General features: G+C 35.9%; 1 protein-coding gene across 4 annotated transcripts in view; it reads right to left on the bottom strand.

The window, feature by feature from the left end:
• The window catches only part of LOC127166460 (protocadherin-9), a 378320-nt gene that overhangs the window by 287943 nt on the left and 78126 nt on the right, over positions 1–12251 (bottom strand). For 3 of the 4 annotated variants that reach the window (XM_051111733.1, XM_051111732.1, XM_051111735.1), the window contains exon 3: positions 4194–4295. The exons of the other annotated variant lie outside the window; for it this stretch is intronic. In XM_051111733.1, coding sequence (XP_050967690.1) covers positions 4194–4295 — 102 coding nt within the window. The remainder of the gene's footprint in view (positions 1–4193; positions 4296–12251) is intronic. 4 annotated transcript variants of the gene reach the window in all.

The raw sequence follows: 12251 nt of genomic DNA, 5'->3' as shown, positions 1-12251 counted from the left end.
TCTGAAGAAAGTTCATGCTGCCCTGTTCCAAAAAAAACAGGCTTCCATTGGAAAGGCATGAAGATGTTTAAATGATAACTCAATTGCTAGCTTTGTATGAGCTATTCCTTTAATATCCCAGCATGGATAAGGATTTGTACGGAGCTTCTAGCACTCAATCCGAGTCAATGCAGACATCCCCGCTAATGCAAAGGTAGAGTTCCTCGCCCCTGGAGTATCCCTACTCTTTACTTACGAAAGAGATCCATTTCCTATCCCATATCTCAGAACAGAAATGGGAGCTCTATACACATGCATAATTCATGAGGTCTCTCTTTCCTTACGAAGGTCTTACAGTAAATACACCTTCACTATGAAGCGTGTATTGACCAATTTTCTAAAATGCTTAGACACAATCTTTCTACACAAAGTATGGCATGAGGCTTCAGAGCGCATCCAGCCTCTAAGAGCCACTTTAGAGAGGAAAACATCTGAAGCGGGGCCATAACATCAACGTTATGGACGGTGAAGAGGACTTTGGAAGTTTAATCAATGAGCAGTTCGCAAAGCTTTACATTTGCTCCCTCAGCCCTGGTTACATCCTTGAATTGAAAAGAAATAAAATACTGCCTGTAACTTCTGAGGTTTTTCAGTTTCTCATTACCAAACTACCTAGCAGGACCCTAAGTCGACGTACCTCATATCATCTAATGAGCGAGACTCTAACGGCGTCAAGAGCGCTCACTCTCGCTAATCAGCACCTACCGTAGGCCCAGTCATCGCTCAGTTCGCTCAGCGCGCCACAGCTAAGCTCATTTCCCTCTCACCGGAATGAATAAATTGGCCCTAGTCTGTCTTCAAACCACCTTGTCCCGACAGAAGGTCAATAAATCAATAATGCGTGCAAATACATGAAAAAGCAATTCAAAGACGCAATTTTTCCTTCTCAAGCATGTCCCTACAAGCTCAGAAATGTTTCTCTTCCCTGCTGACAGGTCTCCTCAGACACAGCCTAGCTCCGTTTCATGAATATTCCAGGACATGTCGGAGGAAAACACCAGCTATGACGGTCACACAACCCTGGAATGACTTCATAATCAATCCCATGATTCCCCTCTGCCTGTAAACCACGAGTACATGCACCTGGGGCTTGTCACGGCATGTACCCAAAGACATGTCTCCGCGACAGCCGCTTATTGAACAGCAAAGCAGTGAATCTATCCGATCTGTCCATTCCTAGTGAAGATATACATGCACCAGCGATGTTTTCTGTAATGAGGGGCCGACTTACTTCGAAGACGGCGTAAGGCATGAAGGAACATTTATCGACATGCTCTGAAGAGTACTGTTGACTTACTGTGCATGACTTCTTCCCTTCCGTCCACGGTCCTGAGGTTAGAACAGCGACAGCAATAAAGAGGGATGAACTCCATAATGAACTCAATTGGTTTTGAGTTAATTACAGCTCATTTCAATAACCAATATCGGTCGTAATATTGTTCTAAAGGCTCAGGGGAGCAATATCTGACAGTTGGCGAGATGCACAACATATTAGCAGAGCTGCAGTTGGAACTGAAGGATCACCTCCGATCAGTAAAACTGGTTGCCTTGTGCACTTACTCCCAAACTAATGCATTCTAACGGATTGCGTGCAGCATCTCGGGTGTAATTGACCTGAGGTTAATCACACTGCTGACCTCTGAGAGACGACAGAGGAAGGTACAAGATATACTGCACATTCGCTCTGACCTCCAGACAACAAGCAATATGTTCTCCAAAAACAACCTTTTTCATAACACAGCTCTAATCCCATTAGCAATTCAACAGAATACGATTCCGGCTGGTTTACAAAGCCATTTATCAAACCGGCTTGTAAAGGATGAAATGCATTTGGTGCATGAAGAAAATTAACAAACTGTGTCTTGGTGCATCTGTGCATATAACCAAGAGAACTTCAAGAACAAAAGAGAGGCCACCAGACCCCGATTCTCCTGAGGAAAGAAGACGACAGTCCTTGAAGCACAATGCTGACCAACTACAGGTTTCCTAACTTTCTTTGCCACCTGCTGGACCTCTTTGTTGCTTCAACCTGCTTTAAAAGATCAGCTATTGTTCTAGTCTCCAGGGAGAGTAAGAAACTTTAATGACTTCGAAGTCATGACCATTTGGCGGTCCTATCGACAACTGAGCAACTTGTTCTGACCTACTTTGAAACAAGTCCCAGCTGGACCCCTTAAAGTTCTGCGACTGGGACAGGATAGTTCACATCAGGGGTCAAATCGTGCTTTACTTCTTGTCACAACAACCTGCCCATCTGCAAACCTACAGAAAGATTTAGAGCCAAACGACTACCTTGAATGGGAGGTAAACACTAAACTAGCCTCAATGTGGTGGTCCAGATCTACACTAGAATCACTAAAGTCTGGTACAGGCCACTTGCAAAGACGCAAAGAAAAATAGTATCTTCAACACATCATTCATTCAGTGGAAAGAATCAGAATGTGTAGCCAGTTCTCTCTTCTTAAAGAGACATTTCATCCAAAAATGAAAATTTTGTTATTATTTACTTGCTCAAGTTGTTCTAAACCTGCATGAGTTTCTTAATCTGTTTAACACAAAATATGATATTTTGAAGAATTCTGGTAAACAAACAATTGCTGTTAGCCACTGACTATGATAATGACAGAATTTTAACTTTTAGGTGAACTATCCTTTAGCTTTTTGGAATTGAAATCCTGAAAGCCATCAGACACGATACCTGACACTCTAACCATCACCCGTTTGAAACACTGTCCTTCAAGACAAGCCTTTTCATAAAGCAGTAGGTTTTTATTATCACATCCTCAACAATATATCTGATAAATAGACAGTAATGCACTCTAGACACACAAACGGAACTGTCAGTCAAAGTATGTTTATTTCTGTATGAGAGAGCAACAAGTGTGATTGGACAGTTCGGCCCAAGATGATATGGCAAAGTGACCATTCACACTCCAATGATGAGGACAGGTCCCATTGGAAAACCACTGTAATTGGCTGCACACTGAGCTACTCTTATGCATGGTGACATGTGGAAGCATGCAGGTCATTTCTATCATGTTATCGACTGCCCAGGAGAATATTCCAACCACAGACAGAGTGGATCCATATTCCCTGCAGACATACTGGAAGTAGGAAGCAAGATGCACAGCAAAGATAGGGTGAAATGTTGATCAGGAATGCAATTTAGCCCGTACATACTCTTAGAATGGAGCTGAAGGGGTGTTGATGCCTATAAAGTAGGCATGTCGAGAGTCTTAAGGTCCCTGTGGTAGAAACAAGGCCTATTTTTTGTCTTCCAGTCATGGTTTATTTCCGAATTTCCTTCTCCACTGCAAATATTCCACTTCTCCATTCACCACCCTCTTATTTTCTGTCTGTCTCCGTCACACCCACATAGACCTTGCGGAGTCTAGAGAACTCATTCAAGCACTTGCAAATGCACACACACATATGGAGCCCAAAGTCTTTAGCACTCTGTAGAATGAAAAGAAAGGTATTGTGGACGATTTATGTGTTTGATTTCACTCACTACATTTGAGCACACACTTTTCTGATGAGAGCCAGGACAAAGGACAGCGGTCGGTGAGGAGCGGACATACATCATCTGAAGTCAGGAAAGCATGCAGATGGAGTAACGCATTCACCCCGATCAAACCACATAATAATTAGCACCAGCATTTTTATTTCCAGATAATATGTCTAAAACAAAACAAGTCGCTCCAATAAACACTTGCAAAACTGCCTCCGATTAGCAGTTTCAGAGCTCCTAAAAAGCCACCACAGACATTTTAAGACTTCAAACTCGTATATGCAATTTATTTCTGCACAAAGCTTGCACTAAATAACAGCTCTGAAAAAAGGAAAACCAGAAAACAAGCATCATTAGGTCCAGTGGCAAGCAAAGCTTCATGTAAACTGTCCCGATCCCCAGAAGACAAAAATCCCTGCACATACTCAGGTAATGAGAGCAATGGGAGGGAGGTATGTGTGTTTATGTAAAATTAGCTCAGTTATAATGATGTAGCGGTGAAGAGACCATCGTTAGAGAGGTCACTAAAGAAACCAATAAGCAGAGAAGACATACAAACAAGCGGGTGAAAAGTGTATTCGTGCAGCTCTCTAATGGGGCTTCAACAGCAGCCATCTCAACAGTCTGAACAAGGGTTACTCACTAGTGGAGTGCAGGGCGTCCAGTACTCTGGGTTCAGCTCGGCTCGGGAACGGAGGTCCAGATAGTCGGGGTTCAGTTCGGTGCGGGCGCGGGTAAGCGTTCCCTTAAAAACCAAGAAAAGCCAGGGTTACAAGTCCAGCCAGGAAACTGGTAAATAATGTTCTTAAAGATGGGAAATGAGTAATAACATGACTGGAATGACAAATGCGTCAGGAGTGATGGGAAGCAGAAAGAGTAGATGAAGATGGATTTCTTTCTATTACTGTATTTCAGTATGATTTCCAGATGGAATCTTTTTTTTCTGTATAAGATGCTTTGTTTTTGTTTTCAGGGTGAGTTTTTAACATTCTGTCAAGGGTCTACAGATGAAAAATAGTCTTTTTGGCTAATTCTGGCACATTTACAGCCATGTTTATTTATGTGCATTGCCCCCGTAAACAAATAAACTAAACTAAAAAATAAAAAAGGAAGAATAAATGGGAGAAAGAGAGAAGAACATTACTGGTTATCTGTATGGATATTGGATATGACATATGTGACCTCTGAACCCCAAAACCAGTCATAAGTAGCATGGGTATGTTTGTAGCAACAAACAAAGTTATCAATTTTTCTTTGATGCCAAAAAATATTAAGATATTAAGTAAAGATCATGTTCCATGAAGATATTTTGTAAATTCCTACCATAAATATATCAAAACTTAAGTTTTGATTAGTAATATGCATTGCCAAGAACTTCGATTTTCTCAATATTTATATTTTTTTGCACCCTCAGATTCCAGATTTTCAAATAGTTGTATCTTAAATATTGTCCTATACTAACAAACCATTCATCAATGGAAAGCCTATTTATTCGGCTTGATATATAAATCTCAATTTCAAAAAAATGACCCATATGACTGGTTTTAACAATTTAACAATTAGCATTGTTAAAATGTAATCTATAGAAAATATCAGAATGAAAATTCACTTTACACACTGTAAATTACAATGTTTGATTAATATATATATATATATATATATATATATATTGACTGATTTTATTTTTTATTTTGACAAAATTTCAATCATTAGCCATGCATAGGTTATCAGACAATAAATAAATTATATTAAAAATATATTTTTTCAATTAATATCGATATTCAGTATTGTGGCCCCTACTGATGTAAGAAAAAAAACTTGCTGTAGCTGGTCTAAAATGATTATGAATAAGCTGGTGCAAGCTGGTTAGTAGGTGCTTGACTAGCTAAAATGTTAACCATCATGGATCAGCTTGGACCATCAAATGACTAGTTTAGACCAGTTATCATCTTCCAAAACACAAATACTACAGTAGTTTAAAGGGTTAGTTCACCCAAAAATGAACATTAAGTCATTAATTACTCACCCTCATGTTTTTCGAAACCCACAAGACCGTTTATCTTCGGAGCACAAATTAAGATATTTTTGATGCAACCCAAGAGCTTTCTGACCCTGCATAGACAGCAACACAACTACCACCTTCAAGGCCCAGAAAGGTAGTAAGGACATTGTTAAAATAGTCCATTGTTTTACATTTCAAATAGTCATTATTTGTGACCCTGGACCACAAAACCAGTCATAAGGGTCTTTTTTATTGAGATTTATACATCATCTAAAAGCTATATAAATAAGCTGTATGGTTTGTTAGGATAGGACAATATTTGGCCAAGATACAACTATTTGAAAATCTGGAATCTGAGGGTGCAAAAAAATCTAAATATTGAGAAAATCACCTTTAAAGTTGTCCAAATAAAGTTGTTAGCAATGCATAATTAACTTTTAATTAACTTTTGATATATTTAGAGATTTACAAAATATCTTCTTGGAACATGATCTTTACTTAATATCCTAATGATTTGTGGCATAAAAGAAAAAAACGATCATTTTGACCCATGCAATGCATTTTTGGCTATTGCTACAAATATACCCGTGCTACTTAAGATTGGTTTTGTGGTCCAGGGTCGTGTGTGTGTGTTCAAAATACAGAAATATTAATGTTAAGATATATATATACATATATATATATATATATATATATATATATATATATATATATATATATATATATATATATATATATATAAAATAAACAACAAAACAGCAATTATATGTATGTAAAAATATTAATGATAAGTATTAATAGATATATAACATTTTTTAGTATACATTAATATTATTACTAAACACATATGTATACTTCAAAAATACAATAATGCTAATGTTAAGATACATTAATATTGATTTGTTGTTGTTCTTGCTATATATTTATCTAAAACAATATCACAATATTGTTAAATATTACAATCTATTACTGCACAATGTATTGTTGGCTATTGCTACAAATACTATTAACTACTTAAGACTGGTTTTGTGGTCCAGGGTCACATTTTTGTTTTCTTTGCACTCAAAAAAAGCATTTTTGTAGCTAACATTATGGTTGAACCACTGATGTCACATGGACTATTTTAACGATGTCCTTACTACTTTTTTAGGCCTTGAATGTATTAGTTGCACTGATGTCTACACTGTAAAAAACAATTTGTTGAGTCAACTTAAAATAATCTGTAACCTGGCTGCCTTAAAAATTTAAGTTCAGTCAACTCAAAAAAAGTTTATTCAACTTGAAATGTTAAATTATACTAAGTGACAACTTAGATATTTGAAGTGAATCAACTTTTAAGGCAGCTGGGTTACTTACCCATCTGTTAAGTTTAGCAAACACAAATATCTAAGTTGTTACTTAGTACAACTTAACATTTCAAGTTGAATAAACTTATTTTAGTTGACTGAACTTAAAATTTTAAGGCAGCAGGGTAACAAATTATTTTAAGCTGACTCAACAAATTGTGTTTTTTTTTATTTTTTTTACAGTCAGAAAGCATGGGCTTGGATTTCATAAAAACTTAAAACTTAAAAATCTTAATTTGTGTTCAGAAGAACGAAGGTCTTATGGGTTTGGAGCGACATGAGGGTGAGTAATTAAGGACACGATTTTCATTTTTGGGTGAACTATGTCTTTAAGCTAGAATTTCCAGGAACCGTTTCAGAACACAGCTGCCTTTTTGTTTGACACAACCTTTTTTCTGTAGAAGAGCACATGAAGATGCCTATTTTGAGTTTGAATCTTATAATTCAGGCCACACCAATTTCCCGTTTCAACAGGTATTACATATGCTGTGCTTCCTATTACACAAGGCCTTTAATGGAACTCAACAAGACACTTCCATTAATGATCCAAACCGGGAAAATGAATGGCATTCTGTCACTTTTCATAAACTCTACAGAAAAGCGCAGTTTCTGGGAATCTCTGACCTTCGACAGCATCCTTAATATTTTACACACGAGCGTAAAATTAGGGGGCTCTCAATTTCCAAACACTCAGTCAACTCAAAAGGTGACAAATTACACAGCGCTTTTAGGCTGAGGCAGAACTGAAGATGTTTTCTTCTTCACGCTTTGTGTCCAAAATGATACAGACTGATTATATCTCCTTTGAAAATGAAATTGCCTTTATAAGGATACAGCATTTGTGTTTGACAAACCTCCGCTGTGAATCTCAGCGAAATATCCTGCTTTCAAATCAGTCTGCCCTTTGTTGGGTAATCTGCTTTTCTCTCTCGCGTCTTTTCTCTTCTGTGTTTTTCTACATGCAATAGACGGAGGGACGCATATGAAACAAACACATATGAGTGGTGACATTTCAAATGATATTAGAGTGATACTCAAGCAGGAAAAGCAATCAAAAAGGCTTTGGTGGAGGCAAGGCGACCTCATTGAAATTCACAAACAAACTGAGAGAAGCTAAAACACATTGCTTATTGCACAGCCGTGAATTAAAACCTAAATACTAACCTGAAAGACAACAAACAAAACAAATAAAGGCTCTCGTATATTTGCGTGCACGGCGAACGAGGCAAATTTACGAAACGCGCGCTAAGCGTCGTGTGAGATTCAAGGTCACGCAAGGAAGCGACCCGAAAGCTATAGTTCTCGTGCTCAAATGCTCTCTGAAGATGCTATGAATACTAAAACCATGGTTTATTTGCTTCGGAAAGAGTCGTTTTTCATTTTCCACCTCGCTCCGTCCCTTAGCGACGGACCTAACAAAATCCACTAAATTGCGGTGATGCGAACAGTGTATGATGTATACCGTAATTATCTGTTGATTTACAAAATGGCCGCTCAGTAATGAGGCAGGGCCGATGAGAAGCCCGGGCATACATCACTGTCTCTAACCCCAGAACGCCTTCGAGAGCGCACCCTTGCCCTCTTGCACGTGTTATTTATCTTTTCTCCATCTCTGCACGCTTTGCATCACGAAATCTGAAGTTACGTTTGCGGTGCCAAAAACTCAAAAACTCTGTTTTCTTAACCACCATGTCTATTTATTTATTTGTCTGGAGCTTGGTGCCGCCCACGCTCTGTGTTTTAATTAATGTCACGTTGACCTGGACAACACGCCTTGGTAGTTGGCAAAGTCGCTTAACGCCGGCGTGATTCTCTACTCGATCCATTAGCGAGCGAGCTAAAAGGAAAAAGACGTGAAAGCCCATTCTGTAGGGCAGGCGTATTTAATTGTATTATTAATTTATATTTTTACTGTAATCTTACTCTGGCGTGCACGGAGCGTTTGGTGTGTGTAGTCGTGAGAACAAGCCTTTCTGTGTGCATTCGAGAGCTTTTCTCACAGCAAGATGTGTGATCAAAGGCAGAAGGAAGCCTGCTTCCGTTCTGTAAAAGTACAAGCTGTCTGTCATCTGTCCTTCATTCCCTCAAACAAAGCATGTTCGGCTGAACTGAACATATTCTGAGCTTTAAGAAAGTAGAAAAAAGTGCCTCTGTACTTCCTGTTTAGTGCAGCAACAACTTTGCAGCAAATCACAGAAATGTACTCTGTTTCAGTTCCAGGTTTCTGCTAGTCACGCTTTTGCTTTGGTTTTAATAGTAACACAGATTTGGGTCATGCATTGTTGTGTTCAGTAGGGCTGGGGGAAATTCTGAAGTTAATAACTGATGTTTAATTGATGGGTGTGGATAGTGCACCCCATTATAATCTGAACTGGAATTATAGGAAGAAGAGTTTTATTAAATTAAATTAAATTAAAAAATAAAATAAAATAAAATAAAATAAAATAAAATAAAATAAAATAAAATAAAATAAAATAAAATAAAATAAAATAAAATAAAATAAAATAAAATAAAAACATTGCATTGTTGTATTTTTATTTTATTTTATTTATTTTTTTCATTGTTTTGAACACAAAAATGAATTTATTAAACAGGATGAAAAATACATTACCGTTCACAAGTTTATGGTCTGTACATTTTTAAAAAATATATTTTTCTCACAAAAGCTTCATTTATTTGATTAAAAATATAGTAAACTTTTTTAATAAAAATATTGTTATATTATAATTGTTTTCTACTTTCACATGTAATTTATTCCTGTGATCAAAACTGAATTTTCAGCATCATTACTCCAGTCCTCAGTGTCACATGATCCTTCAGAAATATTTTTTATATGCTGATTTGCTGCTCAAGAAGCATTAGATTATTATCAAAACAGTTGTGCTGCTTATTATTTTTATTGAAACCATTATACTATTTACTTACTTAACTTACTTTACTTACTTACTGGATCTTCTGATGACCACAACAAAAGCACAGCATTTATTTGAAATACTACAAACATAAAAACTGCACTTTTCATCAATTTAATACATCCTTGCTGACTAATTTTTTTAATTAAATTAATTTCAATTAAATTCAATTAAAAATAAAATAAAATAAAATAATAAAAAAAACAATGTAATGCATCCTTGCTAAATAACTTATTAAAATAAAATATGTTTATATTTTCGTTTGTCAAACGATTAATCGCGATTAAGCGCATACAAAATAAAAGTTTGAGTTTGCCTAATATATGTGTGTGTAATTATTATGTATATATAAATACAAACACATTCATGTATACATTTAAGAAATATTAATAAATATATGTATTTATTATAATTTTATAGAAATTTATATTATATATAAATACAAATATTTTGTACATAAATAACATATTTCTTTTAAACATATACATTAATTTTGTGTATTTATGTATACATAATAATTATATACAGTACACACACATTTATTAGGCAAACTCAATCTTTTATTTTGTATGCGATTAATCGCGATTAATCGTTTGACTGCCCTAATTTTTAGATATTTATACACATTTTTAAGAAAAAAAAAAAAAATATATATATATATATATAAACCAAACCTGCCTAAAATAGCACAAAATATAAGTCTACTTCTTCCACGCACTTCCCTCTATCGCACTTGAGAATCACGTTGGCCCCAACAGTCGTATTATGATTAACAACGTGATGCATATGAGAGCTGAATGCACTTTTTTACACGACTCTGTAGTGTCATTCAACCTAATGACTGCCATATCCCACCCACCATGATTTATTAAAGCAATAGAGCCCATATTCAAATGATGGCGGCACGGCTAAGACACGCTGACATTATAATTTGCCATATATCACACAAGTGCATGAATATCATTACCAATTTATGAATGTGATTAAGGGGGGGAATATTACTCTGGATTAAGTAGCCTGGCACTCTTCGAGAGTAAATAAGTGTGTGTGTGTGTGTGTGTGTGTGTGATAGACAGGTGATGCTGGCGGCACTTTTTTCATTTGCTCTGTATATCTGGATTATCTATCATCATTTATTTAGAGAGCTTTTATACAGAGGGCCATGTTTACAGGAAGAAGGTCAAATGCTCATACACAAATACGCACAAACATCAAATGCTTCATAAAGACACCACGAGCAGAGAGATGATATAAATCAAGGGCTTTTAAAAATATAATGTGCCTAAAGGGATGCTATGGGACTGTACGACAGCCCTCTGTCAATCACATGAGCTTTGGTTCAAACAGTAACACCCACAGCACATCTATTGATCTCATGATGTATCTCCCTTCAGGGGCCCGGCAGTTTCACACAAAATAAACCATATCTCCAATGATTATTACGATAAAGAGAGAGTTTTAGCTACTAGGTGTTAATTTATAGTCCGTGCATGTCCTGTTGTTGTATTCGTGGGCTTTTATGTGCACTTTTATTGGACAAAAGAATGAAGAGAGACAAACGCATTGGCACCGAATCGACAACACTAATTAAAAACAAAAGTCAAAACCTCTACACAAGCCATGAGTCACATGTCTGTAACCAATGACATATTATATATTAAAAATATGTAAATGCAAGGTTCCTATGCTGACATTTTTAATGTAAATGCAAAAAATAAATGTCATTTTGACTTCTGACTTGTGAGTTTATATCTCACAATTCAGACTTTTTCTTGCAATTTTGTCTGTTTTTAGCACTTTCTGACTTTCTCACAAGTTTACATCTTGCAATTGTGACTTTATTCCTCTGAACTGTGGGTTTACATCTTTTTTGTTTTGTTTTGTTGTTCTCCCCATGAAATAAAAAAATTAAAAAGATAATTCAATGTTTTTCTGAAAACTGTGAGAAAAAACTTAGAATTTTGAGGTGTAAACTCAGAATTGCAAAGCAAAAAGTCTGAATTATGAAAAAATAAATTTGCAATTACTTGTTGTGAGAAAAAAAAGTCAAAATTGTGAGATATAAACTCAAAGGAAAAAGGAAAGGAAAGTCTGAATTATGAAAAAAATGCAACTATCTGTTGTCAGAAAAAAAGTCAGAATTGTGAGATATAAACTCAGAATTGCAAAGGAAAAATTCTGAATTACAAAAAATAAACTTGTAGTTACCTAGTGTGAGAAAGAAGTCAGAATTGTGAGAGAAAAACGTAGAATTATAAAGAAAGAAGTCTGAATTATGACAAATAAATTTGCATTAAACTATTGTGAGAAAAATGCCAGAATTGTGAGCTTGAAAAAAAAAAATTTAAAAAAATAACAAATCAGAATTGCAAAGGAAAAACTCTAAATCATGAAAAAAGAAATGTGCATTTAACTATTGTGAGAAAAAAGTCAGGGTTATG

This window comes from Labeo rohita, chromosome 6, assembly GCF_022985175.1.
Source record: "Labeo rohita strain BAU-BD-2019 chromosome 6, IGBB_LRoh.1.0, whole genome shotgun sequence".
Lineage (NCBI taxonomy): Eukaryota > Metazoa > Chordata > Actinopteri > Cypriniformes > Cyprinidae > Labeo > Labeo rohita.
This window is presented reverse-complemented; position numbering and strand designations above follow the sequence as displayed.